General features: G+C 37.6%; 1 protein-coding gene across 1 annotated transcript; it reads right to left on the reverse strand.

The window, feature by feature from the left end:
- Positions 1-868: 868 nt before the first annotated feature.
- Positions 869-15,191, reverse strand: dkk2 (dickkopf WNT signaling pathway inhibitor 2). Its single transcript, XM_077246176.1, has 4 exons — positions 14,681-15,191; positions 4,978-5,128; positions 4,775-4,897; positions 869-2,352 (listed from the first exon to the last, which is right to left on the reverse strand). The coding sequence occupies exons 1-4, from the start codon at positions 14,876-14,878 to the stop codon at positions 2,102-2,104; spliced, it is 723 nt and encodes a 240-aa protein (XP_077102291.1). The 5' UTR covers positions 14,879-15,191; the 3' UTR covers positions 869-2,101.
- Between the last annotated feature and the right edge of the window lie 4,876 nt (positions 15,192-20,067).

The following is a 20,067-nucleotide window of genomic DNA, read 5'->3' on the forward strand; positions in this document are numbered from 1 at the left end:
GAAATGAACCTTCATACATACAATAGCTTGATTTATGCAATGAGGTTTACTTTATAAAGCCTGTGATTTACAGCTCTGATGAAGTGTGAATAATTAACAAACCAAACATTGCACAGGCGTTTTTAGTTTTAGTTAGCATTTTGCTTTGCTCCCGAAGCACATTGTCATATCAAAAGTTGTAGATGAACAACATCCAGTCTTATAAGTCGAGCATTATATAGGCCGCTCCAGCTTTGCTTGTGGTTTGTCATGTTAATGGCCATAGACATTTTAGTAACCATTTTAGTAACAGCCTACTCGTAACCTGTCTGCCAGAAACACAGGACGCAGTCTTCACGTTTTATTGACATGTTAGACTTATGGCCTTTAAGCTAATCGTGAAACGGCCATTGAGACGAAAGGGAAAATCCATGTAAGCTGCTTATTTTCAACATAAAGAGCCTTAAGTGTATTAGCTAATAAATGTCATCACAAATAACGTCATAGAAATACAAAATGTATAAAACCACTGAGACTTAATCACAGAACGCTGAAAGCTTCGTAAATGGATAATGAGAAGGTAAAATACAGTAATTACAAAATGCAATCTGACATTTATCTCATGATACCTCAGAGGGTTGGTTCACCCAAAATTGAAAACTGTTTACTCGCCATTTTCTGTCATTCTGCCATTAATTACTCGTTCCAATCCCGTAAGACTTTCGTTCATCTTAGGAACACAACTGAAGATCGTTTTGCTAAACTCTGTGACATCTCTGTCCCTCAATCGGGACAAGTTTCTTACCTCAGGCTGTATTAGAGAAAACAGATATCATTCACATCAGAAGCTGTTCGGTTCAGAGCTGAAAATATGAGAGCAGCCAAATGCTTGTAATACAAAATACATTCTTTAATCTGTTAAAATCACTGTAAATACACAATGAGACATAACATCACTGTTACAACAGGAACAAAGTTAAGGACTAACCCAGGTAATCAGACATTAAACAAATACACAACATGAGCTCTGTGAAGAAACGTGTTTTGAAAATAATTTAATAGAAATAGTTCTGCGTGAGGATTTTCATATCTGCGGTGTAAAACAAAGCTTGAGGAAATTATCTCAAACAGTAAGTTGAAAGTAAAAAGTTTTTAATGTCCCTTTACGCTGCTTTATTTCCCCATCTGTTCCTTTTTACCAATATATACATGATATACAACTGCTTCTTAAATACATTTCGACAATTTTGCATTTTATGTACAATATAAGAGCTTATTAGATTTTAATTATTTTTTATTCTAGCTAAAATGTGGTGTGGAATTTTACAAACCAAAAGTACGGACTATGATTCATGATGCCATAATCATAAAGGCATCTGCACATTCACTGTACAGCACTCAAACTGTAAACAACTTCCCTTGATAATCAGAACCGATTTATTATTTCTGACGGAATTGAAATGCTATCTATTGAGTAAACTGAACTAATGATCATATTGTTCAGGCTAATGCATTACTAGTGTGTGGCTACCTTGAGAACATACTATTGTTCTTCTGTTTGGGTGTTATGTACACATTTCAGATCATTTTTTATACAAGCAAACTCAAAGTGCACTTTCAGAAGGGCAGATGTTTGAAATTAAGAAAGAGACAACAAAAAGTTTAAATTGCTCTCCACATAAGCAAACGAGAATCAAAGTCTGCAATAATGCAACCGAAAAACCTAGTTACTATTTTAGTGGTTATGCTGTGGAAAAACTATGTGCATGAAATATTTTGTGACTAAAAAACCATAACCAAATCAGAGCATTAAAAATGATACTAAACTGACAGCACAGGCGTACCAAAATACGCCACCGCGTGCATCAAACGCATCAGCGATAAATATGGCTTGTAGATCAATAAACCTCCAGTAAATAATCTTGAAAAGAAGCACGGAGTACGGCTACGTCTGAGCGTCCACCATATGGCCTCGTTCCCACCCTGTTCTGGCACACATTCATCTGCATCTCTCCCTTTATCACAGCTGAGTAAGTCCTGGAGAAAGGAGCCCTCGCCCTCTCCTCCCCCAGAGGGACGCAGGGGCCCCAAGGTGCGGCTTGTTTTCCAGGGGCCTCCCGTCTCAGATCCTCTGGCACACGTGCAGCCTGGACCTGGAGAAGGAGGTGGCGTCTTTCCATACCTTGCAGGCAAGTCCTTTAGCGCAGTCACATCGCTGGAAGATCTCCAGGCTGTGGGAGCCTTTCTTGCGCTGCTTGGTGCAAACTTCGCCCTGCCGCAGCACAGGCTTGCAGATTTTGGTCCAGAAGTGGCGAGCGCAGCAGTAGCCCTCCGAGCAGTCGGACGAGCGCAGGCAAGGGTCGCCCTCGTGACCTGCAGGTGAAGGGAGACGTCAGTGCCATTTCTGTAGCTCAAACGGAAGTGCAGAATGCTAAGTGTGATAAGGTCATGCGCTGTGCTAGAAATATAGAATACTTCCCTACTATATATATGCAAAAAACGAGTAGTATGTTCGATTACATAGTACTCGAAAAACAGTAGCCCAAATTACAACCATGGCCAGAACTTCAGGCTAGTTACTTGGTAAACCATATTTCCTGGTTAAATGTTCCCTATATTGAATAAACAGTTGCTCTGGGAAGAAGAGAATTCTTTTTTTCTATTATTTTATTCCATTTTTTTAAGTTGATGAAGATGACTTTGCAGGAGAAAAAAAATTGCATTTTAGAAATAATTTCACCATTTTCTCATTTACATGAAATTTAATTTATATTTTTCCCTTTTTAAGAGCCCCAAAATATTACTGATTCACCCTCGCGGTGTTCTTATACTCTCTTTTTTTTACCCATGGAACACAAAATGAGAATTTTTGAAGAATTATGCAGTTGCTTGAAAATTATTATTTTTTTTTGTTATTTTGTTATTATTTTTGGGTGAAATATTCCTTTAATACAGGGTTTCCCAAACTTCAGGGAGGTTATGATATGAGTCTATTAAAAGCTAAAAATTAATTCAATCATAAAAATGTAATATTAAATAAATGTAAATCAAAATAAAACTACCTAAAAATATTTAAAAAATGTACCTGCATGACCATTAACTGATATCAGAAAACCGTGAATATGTAATTAAATTATTGAAATATTAACGAAAATAAATGTCCACGTAAACCCTGCCCCTTTCTTACAATCTTACAAGTTTGCATTCAGATCTGTCTCCATCCAATCAACAACCACTATTTTTTTTTCTGTTCGATAAACCGTTTCACTCGGATGCATGTCACAATACAGTAGAAAAGATCTGTTTCTATTTCCGTAACATCACGACTAAGTGTTATCCCTCCCTCAGTCAATAGAGTAGCACAGGTATCACGTCACTTTGTAGGCAAATCGGCAGTTAGCATGACACTGGTTCCCTCCACAAAAACCCAATAGGATTTTCCCATAGTATTTTGGATTATCGCGAAAAACAAGCTCTGTGATCAACAAAAGTTTATGATACTTAAATTTTTGTCCACAGATGAACACAACTTGATTTTGAAGCTGAAATGCAGCTGACAGAAGTAAAAAGCTAAAGGTTGGCTATAAACGAACTACACCACGGTCCCACGACTTCAACGTCACCATCACTAAACTTCCCACAACTCCTTCAGTTTTTATCTAAAACATTTTCCCACAGCGTTTGAGTTAGAATAGTTTATGAGCACAACTATAAGCATAACAAGGCTGTAAAAGCGGACTGAGTTCCCCTGTTCGGCATGATGATGTTTTATCTCCACGACAGCCTCTGCAGTCCCTTTTAACCACTTGTTAGCAACCGCATTATTCAAGACACGTAACAGCTTCAAAAATCCCGAGTGGGGTAATACTGATGTATTTTATGTCGTAGAATAAAACGTGAAAGTGTCTTGAGCTTGTGTTCACCACAGTCCTTATTCAACCAAAATCTAATTTAAAAAAAAACATTGACTTCGGGACGATGGAACCGGAAGTGCTAACATGCTAACTCGCTCCCACTTTTGGCCTACAAAGTGATGTCATACCTGCATCACTCTATGTCAGACCCAGTCCAAGGCCAATCTTACACACACTCGACCTTTCTGTCGCTGATGCAAATATTCTCCACAACGTTCAAGAGAAATCAGAAAACAAAGTGCAACCAAATACGTCACTGCAACTGTTATAGATCTACTTACAAACAAATGCAAAGCAATTTTCCAGTGGTTGTTCACATGTCCAAAATTAGAAACAGACCTGGTTAAAGTTGGCATGAAATGAAAGTTGCCATCGTCTTTTGTTTAGTCCATATTTAGTCCATAAAGTATTCTAAATGGCTAAGTCTAAATCTGGTGTGGTTTAATTTCTGTTTGAGAGTGTGACTGAGCCGCCATGTTACTGAGGCGAGAATACAGAGGTGAGGAAACAGCATCGGGATCCTTCCCACACAGGCCTCCCGCTGTGGTTAAATCTTCAAGATATACGAGCTGCATGTAGTTGTGGGCCGCCGTACCCCTCAACACATGCATGTAACCACATCCAGTGAATCAACTCATTGCAGACATTGTTCATAAGTGAGTATGAATATGAAACACTCTCAGTCTCAGATGGCCACAGACCGCCCACAGTCTGATACACCAGACAGAAAAGCACATGCTTGAAATCACATTGCTTGAAATCATATGTAACTTCCTGAACTCAGGATACACAGTGAGTGTTTTTCAGGGAAAACGCATCACTGGAAAGTTTGTCAGAAAAAAAAACATGGTTGTCCATTTGTGACATTGTCAGTTCCTCACCTTTGAGAGAGATCTTGGCCTGAGCTTTGCCGTTCTTCCTCCAGCCTTTGTCTTTGATAGGAAGCGTGTTGTGCTCCTCCATAGGTGATTTGTGCAAGCTCTCTGAGATGGGGATGCAGATATCTAAGGAATGACAGAAGAAATTCATTGTAAATTCCCCCAAGTTAGTATAAAGACACTGGGAAATCAACAGAAGAACGTACAGTTGCTGCAGCGGTTTCCAGGGCAACACATGTTGTCTCTATGGCAACGCTTCTTTCTCCTGCGGCAGGTGAGGCAGCGGGACGGGGCGTGTTGGGGACTGTGGCAGTAAGTTCCCAGCATGCACTCTTTATCACTGCTGCATGGATAGCCCTGAGAATGAGAAAGACAGATCAGGTCCAGTCCTTCTCCAACAAACCCTGTTTTCAACATTTATTAGTTTCGGTATTTAACAAAAACTTTTGAAGTATAACAGAGAGAGCCTTTATACATTCCTTAGTAGGAATTAAGGGTGATGATTGTGTATATAGTCTGTCAAATTTATGTCTCTCAATAACAGGTGACGAACAGTGCTTGACATTAACACCCGCCAACCAGTGTAATGCAGTCACTCCTAGCTACTTTGTCAGGTTGAATTTTATACATAATATTTAAATTTTTTCAATTGTAGTCTTTCAAACAGGCATTTGGATTAATAAACAGTCAGTGCAATGTAGTGTTGTCAAAAATATAGATTTTTCGATATGCTTCCAATACTCATTTTCCACAGAATAGATACATGATACTAGCCTGGGAAAACCCAGACGAACTTCCTGCAAATTTAGATTTGCTCTGCAAGTTAGTCTGGCGAAGAGCCCATTCATTTCCAATCTTTCCAAATCGAGGCACCAATCACAAACGTTGAGGCGGGCTTTACAAGATGACGATCGCTCTGATTGGTTTTAGGTCTATCCAATTGTGCCCAGAGGCATTTTAGTGACTTCCATTGGTGACGCCCCTTTGGAAATGAGCTGTCAATGAACCCTCCCCAGACCCTAACTCAGTTACGACTGAGAAGGGTCTGGTTTTAACCAGGCTAACATGATACCAGTCACGCTTTCTCACTCTCTCATCTCTCCGACAGCAAGTTTCACACAAACCCGCCTCCCCTCACTCATTTGTTTCAGGGCTTGAATTTCGGCATGGAAATTGCACGTATTGCGCATAATTTTACTAATTTCCACAGATTTTGTGCTCACACCCAAAGTGCAGCACATAAAGCCGTCTCTCAGTAGTAAAGTGAGTTATTTTTCGCTACTTATTGCACTTAAACAGTCAAATACACACAAAATAATGTCAAAATGCCAGTCTTGGAGAGTATTTACATAAACACAGTCAGTTATGTTTTAAGTGACCGTAAACAGTTGAGAGAGAAAATAGAAGTATAACAGTATTATGGATCTGTGTGTCAGGTCTTAAAGTGACAGCACCCTAATATACCTACTGCCAAATTATGAGATAATATAAAAAATATATATATGGCAATTTTTCCCTATGGTATCGATGTCAAAATTGTGGCCAGTGAAAATGCTGAGTGGTTAATAGCTTTGGAAAACCACTAGCCACAGTGGCTGCCGGTGAGCAAAAAAAGTTAATGTAATAAATTCTATGTAATAAACACTTCAAAATAAATTGTAAATAAAAGGGATAATGATGCCACAAATAGTCAGGAACAGAAAAAATTAAAATGTATTAGATTTGATTATTCCAACTCTGGATCCCCAGTATCAACTATCCCTCATCGCTGTCACCCGCTATATTTTATTTTTATGTGACAGCTGGAAATTATGGATGAAACTACATTCAAAACAACAAATAAAATCGAACAAAACCCGCATCTGAATATTCATACTTCCATGCTATATTGTAGGCGAAAAACAGTAGTAAGATGAGTAGCATGTCTGAATTCACAGTTCATGAAACAGTTAGCGAAAAGTATTATGATGACCGAATAATTCTGCCGAGATTCTGTAAAGTGCATTTGATGGACACTTAACTAAAACAAGACAAACACTGTAACAAAATGACAGTAATCTTAAAGGGTTAGTTCACCCAAAAATGAAAATTAAGTCATTAATTACTCACCCCCATGCTGTACCAACCCCGTAAGACCTTCGTTCATCTTCGAAACACAAATGAAGATATTTTTGATTAAATCTGAGAGGTGGATCACTGCTACATAGGCTGCCAGAGGGAATGAAACTTGACGGCCCAGAAAGTCATTAAAGAACATGTTTAAATATTCCATGTGCCTACAGTGGCTCAACTATAAGTTTATCAAGCGACGAGAATACTTTTTTTCCGAAAAAAAAAACATAAATAACGACTTTATTCGACTACTCCTTTACTTCCTTGTGGGCCTGAGACGAGAGTTCAAGAGATTTCCACGACGCATGCGCGAGAACTGAACAAGAAGTATTAGAAGAAGAACGTCCTCTTCTCAGTTCTCGCGCATGCGTCGTGGAAATCTCTTGAACTCTCGTCTCAGGCCCACAAGGAAGAAAAGGAATAGTCGAATAAAGTCGTTATTTATGGGGGTTTTTTCGGGAAAAAAGTATTCTCGTCGCTTGATAAACTTATAGTTGAGCCACTGTAGGCACATGGAATATTTAAACATGTTCTTTAATGACTTTCTGGGCCGTCAAGTTTCATTCCCTCTGGCAGCCTATGTAGCAGTGATCCACCTCTCAGATTTAATCAAAAATATCTTCATTTGTGTTCCGAAGATGAACGAAGGTCTTACGGGGTTGGTACAGCATGGGGGTGAGTAATTAATGACTTAATTTTCATTTTTGGGTGAACTAACCCTAATACCGGAATCCTCAGAGTTCATTTCCACTAATATCCATAATTGATTTGCAATATGACACCTGTTGTTTGTATGAATTTTTATACTATACATTTATACATTGGCTGTATATGAGTTTACACAAATCTGTAGACATTATAAATTTTGGATTAATTTCTCTGAAAAACAGAGACATGATTAGGATAATCTAAATAGTATATACCATACGCATGTGTATATGAATGCTCAAGAGGATATCATAAACCAAACAACCAGAATGCAGCAAATAAACCATGATGATTTTTATGTGGTTAAAGTTGTAATGCAATTTTAATCATTTCATTAATAGTACATAACAGTACATTCATAAATTGTCTAATATGTGTTTTATATTAGCATACCTTTGAGTTAAAATCGAGTTAGGCCAGGCTAAACTGGTTTGAACTGGTCTAGGTGCCCCAAACCCCTCCAAAATCAGCAAACCAGACCTGGCTCCTTATTATAAGGCTAAATGACCTTAACATAAGATAAAACGGATGAGACTGAGACCTTGACAAAACATTATACAAATCACAAACTCATGAAAAGAAACCAGCCAGTGAAGAAACGCTTTACATCACCCGTAACAATCTTCAGTTTAGCATCAAATGCAAAACATGTGGTCTTAAAAGGGGGGGAGAATATCTCAATATCTAATAACAAAAGGAATTATTATTTTTTGCAGATCGACAGACCTCAGGGCAACCTTCCTTTCTTATGCAAGTAACAGAATTGGTAACATTGAGAACACATGATGAAACCTAGCCAAACCACCAACGATACATTCACGAGATGAATAAGGAACGAAGGCCATTAAATGTTTAAATACTAAAAAGTTACTGACCTCAAAATTCAGTATTTATTCGCTGCATCATTAGAAAGTTATTGAGTGCAGTGCATTAGTGGATGAATGAATGTAGTAAACACCCCCTTATTCAGTTCAGTTGCATTATGTGCTTAGATGTAAAACATTCTCAGTTTTCCGGCTAAATCATGACAACTTGAAGATACGAAGTGGATGAGACAAATTTTGATTCCAAAGCAGCAAGACTCACCCGCATCTCATACCCTTCTTCTCTCCATAGCATCCCATAAACCACCAGAGCCAATGTAGACACATAGACGTGTCTGCACATAATCTGGCAACGTCATCACATCAGGATTTTAATGACCCGGCCAGCGCTTGGATACGACTCGTTGATCCTCATCCCTCATTGATTCCACAGTCTGTTTTTATTCCTCCCATACGTTCATGTGTGAGATAAGTGTCGAGATGATAAGCTCAGAGACAGACAGCGATGAGGGATGCCCACTGGCCCCTGTGTCACCGCTCGCATGCTAGCAAAAAAAAGCGGACTTTGAAGACTAAACGTGCCATGCCTTTGAAAATCATCTCCCTATCTGTATTCTCCCTCACTCATATATCAGGTAATACCCAAACTATGTCACGTCTTATCTAGCTAGTACCAACCGATGAGCATGCAGTACTATAGCAGGCAGATTTATAAACTGGCTGAAAAATATTGCAGTCTATTTTTTATTTTAAAAAACAGTGCTGTCAAATCGATTAATTACACAATATAAATAATCAGATATATAGATGGAAATACTGTTATATATATATATATATATATATATATATATATTGTATAACGTATATAATTTAAAAAAATAATAATAAATAAAAAACAATACTGCAACAAATACAAATCCATTATCAGCTAGCTTTGAGTCTTAAGTAAATATTGTACATGACAGTTTACAAAAGAATCATCTTCATCTATACTATAGGAATGCAAGACTTCCTTTGAACCCGCATCTAAGTTCATATACACAACAGACTATGAGATCATGAATAGAGTTTCCACATATAAAACCCATGTATCACACACATGTTCCTCTAGGGCCGCGGGGCCGGCTTAACTTGACCTTGCAAAAGCAAAGCTGACATCTGACACCATGAATGGTGTTAGTGAATTGAGAGGGTTTTCAAGAGTAAAATAAACTATGTCACTGAACAAACAAACCTTATCCACCCTCAAAGGGCATGGCCCTATGTGTATCAGATTGCACAGGAAAGCAAGTTGAAGGCTAATCTCACCAGCACTCAAAACATATCTGTAGCAAACCCTTGAAGGCATTATTGACAAATATGGAGGCTGTGGGAATTCGAGTTCCTACTTAATTATGTGATTAATTTTTTTTATTTTAACTTTTTAATTTTTTTGTCACAATAAAATATACATGTTTTGTAATTTTATTTTTCTCTGCTTCCAAATAAAGACTAGTGCAAGTGCAACAAAAACCCTGACAAATGCTGTGTCATTTATCTATGTATGTTATTATTGTTGTGCAGCCACAGAATACAATGACAATACAATGTCACCTCATAAACCAGCTAAATCTTTGAGAAAACTCACTTAAACCATCCTAAGCTGGTTTGCTGATCTTAGCTGGTTCAAGTCTGTCTCCCAGCCTGGCCAAGCTGGTCTTTAGCTGGTCTAGCTTGACTCACAACCAGGTGAAGCTGGTGTTTAGTGGGGCAGCTTTAGTTTTAGTAATATATTTCTGTTTTTGTAATTTTTCAATTAGCATGGCTAACTGGATGCTAACCGTTACATCCATGGATTTCTGGGAATGCTGCAGAAATGCGCCATGATGGCTTGGCAAATGAAATCGTGGTTCAGAAACTCATGGTCATTATACCCTCTAGGCTGTCTAGTTCCTCAAAGAAAGTAAAATCCAGATGATTAGCCTGGTTAGCGCTAAAAAGCCGCCACACCTTTGCCTGTTTTATTTCACTCTCTCAGCTCGTTAGCATCACTAAACAGTCACTTAACCTCATAGGGAGCAGAAGAGGGCGACCCACTTCGCCTCTTTACAAGCCAGACCCAAACAATCCCCCGCCCCGCTCCTACTCGTTAACGGAACCTCAGCGTCAAATTAAATAAGAGGAAAAGCTAAAAGTCCCAAAGCTGCGGCACTGATGTGAAACAGCTCTCGTGTTCATGCAGAATACTAGCCTCTTCCCCTCTAGTCGAGAGGTTAATGTGGTGAACAAGTTCTGACAATCCCAATATCCCTCTTTTTGGGTTGACCAAAACTGTAAACCACCATTAAACCCCACTTGAACATTTACTCTTAACCGTCTAAAGTGAGTGACTTCGGTTTGTTGATGATTTGTGGACAACATCAAGCCAACATCTGACATGAGTTTCATTAGACACATTTTGATTAAGTTGTTGCTACTAATAAAACTCTTCCATCATGGCTACAGGCCAGCTTTACTTATAGCACGAAACAGCGAACCGATTTCGGCTTGTCTCCGTTAGGACGGATGTATGAAACTGGGTGGCCGTTTCTCTTGCCTGCCTAATTTGCAGCACTTGGGAGTATGCCAGTGTGGGAGATTTATAGGGAGCTTGTGTTATAATCTTCGCCATATCCTTGAGCGTTAGAGAGTTAGAGGACTTGAGAGGAAACATTTCAGCAGCTGTGTAATGACATATAAAAATGTAAAGCATTCTTTAGACTGCTTGCCCAGATGGGAGAAAAAAATGTAGAAAAAGTGACTACTAGGACATCATGGCAAATTAAATTCAGGCACACTTCTGAGTGCCATCATTAAATCTTTTAGAGATATTCAGTCACTATATTAGTCACCTGAAGAACTTGGCTAATTATATATGGCTAATTCCCTATTTGTCTTCATGTCATTTGTATTGTAGTTCTTACCTTAAAAGGTAGGGTAGGCAATTTTTTGGAGCGGCTAACAATAGCAAGTTAGCTTTGAAAGCATAAGATCCCACCCTCATATAGCCTCCCACGTCACAAGAGACGGCATTAAACTACCTCATGTCTCAAAGCAAATAGCATTATAATAATAATGAACAAACAACTTAAAGAGCTCTGACCTGTAACACTTAACTGCTGCAGATTCATTTCCGCGTTGATAGTGTTGCCATTGAAACATCGCATACATTTGAGTCACGAAACGCTCTGAGTATAATGTCACGGGTTTCCATCTCTTCCAAATTACAGCAGGTATGGTGTAAACACAGCATAAGCTGGTTGTTTTGGTTCAGGAGAAAAGTGTAAAAGGCCGCTGGTGTTTCGGTTGTGGTGCTCGGTGACTGACGTCTGTCTAACTCTGCATTGCATAAAATGGGCTGATGACATGCGATGTCTGGAAAAATTCTGTCATAATGAACTAACTCTTCCCAGACTGTTAATTCACATGTATCAAACAGCTGACAAAATGTTTTTAATTTGTCAGTGCTTTTTCCAAATAAAATTAAATAAAAACTTTGGGTGCAGCAAAGTCCAAAGTTAATGAAACTTTGACAACAGCTTGTTGTGAGGATGCATGAATAGTTTTGTTCAATTTCGTCCAAAGGGGGAATTAAAATACAATAACTTTGATTGAGGTTATGCATCATATCATAACATGCATCATATGTTATAAGAAAAATCAACAAAAATGCAGACAAACAATGTCAATGGCTGATCATCATGAAATGTTGTAACTGCACAAAAACACAGTAGAAAACGTCAAAAACGCATTAGACCGAATTGCTTTCGTAGTGTAATCGCTCATGTGATTGAATGCATTCAAACAGCCAAAAAGACCTCCTACTCTCCGCCAACTGACCTAATGCGTAAACAGTATGGGAAGCGCACTCGCCAGATGGGATTTAAACTTTGTCTCCTGGAGTCCCAAGTTTGGTTTTGAAGACGAAAAATGTACCAAGTACAATGATCTGTCACCATTCCTGATTTATAACACACATTCACAGCGTTCAGCTGGTCTTGCGGCAGAAACGAAAGCTGCTGCTTGCGTTCATATGTAAATATGTTTATTTTGTCCATTAGATCAAAAGATCTGAAAAACCCAAAGATTTACCCGCCCATTGAATCTCCCCCTGAAGAAATCAGGACAGAAGTGGTTGAAAGTGGACAAAAGAGACGGATTAAAACACCAGGTGTAAATGGGAACGTGTCTCCCTCGTCTACTTGTGATCCGATCGACCAAAACGCATCTTAATACCAGGAGTAAACAGGGCCTTTGTTCCATAAAAACGAAGCTAATCACCATACACTCCTAAAAATACACTACATGCTAAAAACAAACAGCCTAGAACCAGTCTAAATTGGTTTTGTTGCAGAAAATAAACAGCTTAAACCAGTCTAAATTGGTTTTGTATACATCCAAAGTCTTTGCTGGTGAAGCTTGTTTGGTTGGTTTCAGGGGAGTTTTGTTAGTTGTTCAGGCACCTTAAACCACCTTAGACTAGCAGAACAAGTTAAGCTGACTTAAGCAGTTATTTTTCAGCAGGGTATACATTTTTTCAAAGTTATCTTTCATTATTTTAATTAAATCTCCTACTACATTCTTTTAGATTTATAGAGTCGCCCCAGAGTATAAAACGTTCTAGATCTTTCTTGCACCATCTGAAACTGGAAACTTCCAAATGAGACAACAGTCGCTCTGTTTGCAATCTACAAAGTTGTTAGCAATCTACATTTGGATAAGAAGCTAAATGTAGCATGACATTTAACTAATATTGGACTGTAGTGGTTTCCACATGTATGGCAGTGGTCTGATCATCCAGACCACCTGCGTTTATGCAGATGGTATATTTGAAAGCAATTGTTTAGATGAGGGTCTGGCAGGGAACTTGCATACTGGAGATCTTCCCACTCCAAAGAGGATATGAGAGGGAGAAAAATCCCATCACCTCCTCTTTTTCTTCCAATAAATTGTGTCTGCTCTCAATTAAAACAACATCTGCATATATACTGCGGATCTGAGAGACATAACCAAGACCAAAAACAAATAGCAAAGAGGATTTTCATCTGCAGTAATAGTATAGGTGACTTACCCATGCTGAGAATTTATTTACTTAAAACAAATAAATAAATCATGAGCTTGGTATGAATCCAGGATTTACCAGCTAGAAATATAAAGCTTTCAAAAAAGGATACTGACCATTCAACTGACCTACAATAAATCCTTTCTGATAACTGTACTTGTATAATACACAAGTAATACTGTAGGCTACACTCCAGAAACAAATTCAGTGAAAATTTACAGTAAAAAAATGGCAGCTATGGTTGCAAGAAATTTACCATAAAAAATAAGGTAGCTACAATTTAGGTTATTTCAACGAAAATACATAATCTGAAGTGGCATGTAGGGAATTTTGTAAAACTGTAAATATAACAGTATTTTACTGTAAAAATACATTAAATGTAAGGTTAGATCTATTACAGTTATTCACCGTATAAGGAAAAATTCCTGTTAACAAATTAACAGGATTTTACGGTCTCATTTTTACAGTCTTTTCCTTTAAAAAAATCATGTTTTACAGTGTAGCTACCTTAATCACTATCTAAAATAACACAAATGTTTTAGCCTTGATACATTGATTAGCCTATATAGATTTGCTATAGCCTACATAATATAGGCTACCACAAGCCATTCTCTTTGGCACTTGATGGAAAGTAAAAGTGAAAAAGTCTAAACTTCTGAAGATCATAATCTAAAATGTAATTTACAATTCGTCAAACCATTCCTTTAATGAACAAAAATGCAAAATAAAAGATCAGAAAAATCAATCCTACAGTGCAATGTACAAATATAACAAAATTATCTTAGGTTTCATTAACCACAAAAGATTACAGCGTTACACACTCGCATGTGGTGATATTCAAATTTCTGTGACTGCGATCAAAACATTGTCACGTGTATTTAGTAGGCTATAGGCTATATTATTATTTCTTTACACCACAAGGAAATGACAAAAACTTGTTTAAAACATAGCTATTGGATAAAATTCGGACAATCTGGTTGTGACTGCAGGAATATGGGACAAAAGGTTTGTCCCCCAGACAAACTGTAGACAGTAGGCTAACTGACAGAAATTCTTTTAAAAAGATCAGCGAACAATTTGCTCACAATTAAGTGACACGTGTGATTTCCTTATGCATTTAGTAAGTAATAATGACTGAAAGGTTTTAGCTTTTTTCTAATAAATGGATAGAGGTGTCGGGTTTACCTGAGCGGGGATGTTGCTTTTCTTCGGGATGTCGCTATATGAAGCGCTGGAGCGGTTATTGGCGGCGATCTGGGGCTCCAGTGATTTGATGGAGTTCACCTGGGCTTTGCCCTCGGTCCCTTGAGTTTCTCCCATCCGCACTATCGCGATGATCAGCGTCAACATCCAACAGCTCCGACTCCGCGTAACGCTCAGCATCCTTTTAGCCTTTTATTACTCTGAATGAGAATGTGTTGGTTTCTCGAAGATAAGATGTTTCCTACAGCACTAGGTGCGTTGACCACCAAACTTTGTCTTAAAAAAGCATAAACTCCATTCTACAGTGTCCATCAAATAATCTGTCAGTGGGGGGGAAAAAACCGTTATAAGATACTTAAAAGGCTATAGGCCTATTATAAAATCACAAAGATGTGGATAAGCTTAAAGCATCTGGATGCTGTACCAAAAAAATAAAAGAAAGTGGCAGCAGAGAGGAGGATTCCTGCTGGAGTGTTTGTGAAGCAGCCCGCCGTTTCATGATGGGATACCTTCTTTTTATAGAATGTGTTTCCTCCGCCCCCATTCTGTATTGACAAAAGATGACTGATCTGTGGTGCGCCCCTGTTCTCACACACACACACACACACACACACACACACACACACACACACACACACACACACACACACACACACACACACACACACACACACACACACACACACACTACTGACTCACTGAGATCTCAGGGAACTATCGGAGCACATTTGCGCTGAGTTCGGTTATGGATGTTTAAAGACATTATGTTTAACCTGTGAAGCATTAGAGATGTAGCCTATAGTTTGACTAAGGCTATTTCATGGGATTTCCAATCAGTCAGTCTTCCGATTACATCTGATGCCTTATTTAAAGTAGGCTATAGACTATAAATACTACTGTATACTAAGTAATTAGTGTATTTTAAGTCTAGGTGAGCGCATTTTTGGGGGGGGATTTACAATCTACACTGTAAAAATGTTGCTGCTTTAAATTAAGTACAATCAACTTGGATGTTTAAATCATTTCAACTTAAATTATTTTAAAATGACTTAGAAATGAGTTGAATCTTTTATAACATAAAAAAGTTGAAGATTGTTTATCTTATTTTGATTAGTTAAAGCAATGTAAAAACATATGTTGGACTAGGCTACTTATTGATCTTTTTTTTACAGTGTAGTAAAAAAATAATGTATCAGTTTTTTGACATATTTAATAAAAAAAACAAAAAGCAGTTTAGCAAAAAATAATATTGATAAACTGCAAACATAACTATGTAATGTCAGTGTGAGTCCTTGCTTGAATTCGTTGCCAGTGACCAGATGGAATCTGGGAGTTTCTCAGCTTAAAGCCAGGATTTTTAAGAACACTTGTCTACAAAGGACGAGAAACATATTTCTTAAAGTTTTGGATAAAACAAGATTCAAGATGATGATTTAAAACAACTGACATGCAAATTGCTCTTTAGACGTGTATGCTTTAACCTTGTATGAAATATGAATCAGCTGATCTTGGACGTAGGCTATAAATTATATGAGACGGACGCATTAATAAATCAAATATGAAGGAGGAGCACGAAAGTAAGTGAACTGTAATATAGTAATATTGTAATGCAGTCATGCTTTAAGATGAAATCATAGGGATTGTGTTTTTGGCAGCTAACATATAGCACCAAAAACAAAACTTCACTGGTAAAAATGTAGCTGGAGTGGAAAATATGGGACATGAAAGTGAGGAACAGGTTCAAGGGAGAATAAGCAGTGGAAAAATAAATAATCATTCCAATGAGGTTAACGGAGAACTCTGGGTGGCGTTCTGAAATTCTGTCATCGCCGCAGTGTTAATAAGCCAACCGAGCTTTGATCGATGTAATGTTCTGACATTACGGTCCAGGCTTTATCAAGCCATCTCGTGTAAAACAAACAGAGACAAACTCACAGCAGAGATCAGCTGTTGTTGTTTTCATTCAATTTTATTCAAATTTGGCAGCTCAGAAGTTCAAATGTCAGGCACCGTATACGGGTGCCAACTTCTTCAGCTTGGTCAGGCTATATCCCGTATAAATTGGATTGATTCCAGTAGAAATAATGCCGCGAGAGGTATATTAGAAAAACATTACTCATCTGTTCTGTCAATGAAGTGTGTCTTATCACTCTAATCATATGCCCAAATCTACTATGTCCTCTGCGTCAAAACTGAGGTCACATCTGCTTATTTTATTCCTTATTTTGCTTAACATAAACACACTGTAGGTCAACATTTGCATAGCACTAAGAAACTTAACAGACTTTAACAAAGACTCCATTGAAATTTTCAATTTGTTGATGTTCTTTGCAGTGTCCAAAATAGGCACAAATACAGCTATGGGCGGAATAACATACTACTCTTACTATACTGCCCAGCCAAAAAAAATAATAATAATAATAATTTCCTGTTTGGATTTAGGCAAATGCTGAAGAGTCAATGACTGGATAATTATTGCAGCGATTACTGTGTTTCTAGCATGTTATGTGTTCAGTTCTTCTAACCCTAACTGATGGAGTGTGTATCTTTTTATTTCTTATACAACCACGTAAGTAGACACATTATGGTCATATTCCAGGATGACAATGTCAAGATTCATCAGACTTAAATTGTGAAAAAATGGTTTGGGGGGGGCATGAAGAATATTTTCACACATGAATTGGCACCTCTGAGTCCAGACCTTAAATTCACTGAAAGTCTTTGGGATGTGCTGGAGGAAACTTTACAGAGTGCTGAACTCTTGCATTATCAATAAAAGATCTCGACCAAAAATTGATGCACATCTTGATGGAAATGAATGTTGTGATGTTAATTCCATCAAGAGGTGATTTTACCACAAACAGTTGCATGTAGTATTAGGCAGTATCTCTGATAGCACACTTACATCGCGGAGACATCTATTATGCGTGCCTTCATCTGGAAGATGTTTTTTTTAGAGCATTTGATAATCTGCAATACGTCTCTAAGACGTTTCCTGTCAGAAGTTATAAAAAGACACTTAGAAAATGTCTTTAAAATGAGAAAGTGTGTAAAACTGCTCTTGTAAAACTGATGTTTATCAGATTTTTTTTCAGATGAAGGGCTCTTTAAATATTGGAGACGTACGTGTGCTATCTGGGATACTTATTTTTTTCTAAGATTTTCCGTGCGGCCCTTCTCAGTGAGTGTATTCATGTACATTTTGAGCACAACCACACAAGATGACAAATAAAACCTGAAATTCAGACTCACCACAGGGCTGCCAAACTGTATGCCTTTATATTAATAAAACTCTGGCACATAAAAAGTGCAGCTTGTTTAAATGCAATTAAAATTGGAAAAACAAAACAATTTGCTATCGCATTTACCCACTTCAACTGAAATTTTTTTCTAGGGTTTCGAACCATTTGGAAACCTTTGTCCCAATCCATGTTGTTTCCCGAATTAATTTTTCGACAAATGATGAAAAACAGGTGTGCGCGTTTTCTTGTTTTATTTCTGTAAATCAATTACCCATAAAATTCTGATAGTAGTCATGGCTTTCTAGATAAGTGAATACGCAAAAGAAGTGCTTTATCTGTTGCCAAGAGTAAAACAACAAGGAAAACTGAGGCCATGATTTGCATTCCGTAAACAAACGCTTAAATGACTAACTAAGCAGCAATGTATAATTCACATCTCAAACAGTCAAAGTTTTTCTTATTTTCATAATTATTTTGGGCTGAGATTTACAGTTGAGAAAATAATTAAAAAATACTAAATAATAAAAAATACTATCTAGCTATCGATTATATAGAGTTTTACAGATGAGATTAACCAAACATCATATAATGAAAAAATCTAAAAAGAAACACACAAAGAAAATTAATTACTCTCTTAGTTTTCTGTTATTTGATTTAATTTAGGTAATGTTTTACTACTGATAATTGATTTTGTCAGTATCACTGATTTGCAATATTGTTATTTTGTTGTTGTTGCATTATTTTGCATGTTTTAGAAAGTTCTGAATAAAATTCAAATCAGAGACAAACCTCTCAAACCTTCATCGGACTTGGTCAGCTGGTTCGGAGAGCTTGTTCCTCAAAATCCCTAAATTCCAGGAAGTTTTGGTGGTGGAATTTCTCATTGGAATGAAGGGTGCAGCTCATCAGATAACCGCTCCTACAGTGTCCCCTTTTTTCCGGAAGATGGATTGGGCCATCTTCCTAGAAGTCACAGAACGGTCGAAACATGAATGCAGCTTCTTGACTTCTTAATGACTCAGATTTTTTCTAATTGATAACAGTGACGGCTCTTTAGTGAAGCGTTAACCACATGAAGGGAAGCTGCTGTTAAATTACAGCCTTAAAGGCATAGTCTCTGACTCAAACCCAAGCAGCCTGATCTGGGTTAATTCAACAATGCCTCAGGCTTTGAAGATTCAATGAGACGCAAGTCACCTTTAAGAGCCAGATATTAAGAAATATTCGATGAGTTATCCCAAAAAAACTTGAAACCATAAAGTGGGGTTTTTCCTAGAGTTACACACAGTTTGATTTCAGGGCTGCATATTTTAAAAGTGTTCTCAGGCATAAATGTGTTCTATCTACATATTTACATCCCCTGAAGAAGCTACTATTTTTTCCATGCATACTACCATTCAAAGCTTTGGGTTTGGTAAAATGTTTAATGTTTTTAAAAGAAGTCTCACACAGCAGCGTTTCTTCTTATCAATGTTGAAACAGTTGGGCTGTTTATATTTTTTGGAAGCTGTGATTCATTTCTTTCTCAGAAAATGTTTGATGAAACAGAAAGTTCAAAAGAAAAGCATTTACTTGAAATAGAAATCTTTGTAACATTATAAATGCCTCTTTTGATCAATTTAATGCATCCTTGCTGAATAAATTTTTTTAAAGGTAGGGTAGGCAATTTCAGAGTGGCTAGCAATACCAATATAGCTTTTGAATAATAAGATCTCACTTGCTTCAGAGCACTTTGAAAAGGCAGTCCAAAACACACGAAAACACACAGCCAGAGTAAAGTCTGCAAAGCGTCATGAGAGATGTCGTTAAATTATCTCACAAATTAAAGCACATAACATTACAATAATAATGAACGTAAACAACTTAAAGAGCGCTGATTTGTATCATCTGACTACTGCAGATTAATTTAGACGCTGATAGCATTGATATATAAAAGCATAAATCCGAGTCTGAGGACGTGAACAGCTCCGGGTAAAACGTCACAGGTTGCCATCTTTTAATCACGGTTACGACATAGCGTAAACGCAGCATAAGCTGGTTGTTTTGGCTCAGGAGGAACTGCAAAAGGCGGCTGATGTTTCGGTTGAAGCGCTCGGTTACTGACGTCTGTCTAATTGTGCATAGCAT

The sequence above is a fragment of the Siphateles boraxobius genome, unplaced genomic scaffold (genome assembly GCF_051911475.1).
Source record: "Siphateles boraxobius isolate OS27281-9 unplaced genomic scaffold, OSU_SipBor_1 29, whole genome shotgun sequence".
Classification (NCBI taxonomy): domain Eukaryota; kingdom Metazoa; phylum Chordata; class Actinopteri; order Cypriniformes; family Leuciscidae; genus Siphateles; species Siphateles boraxobius.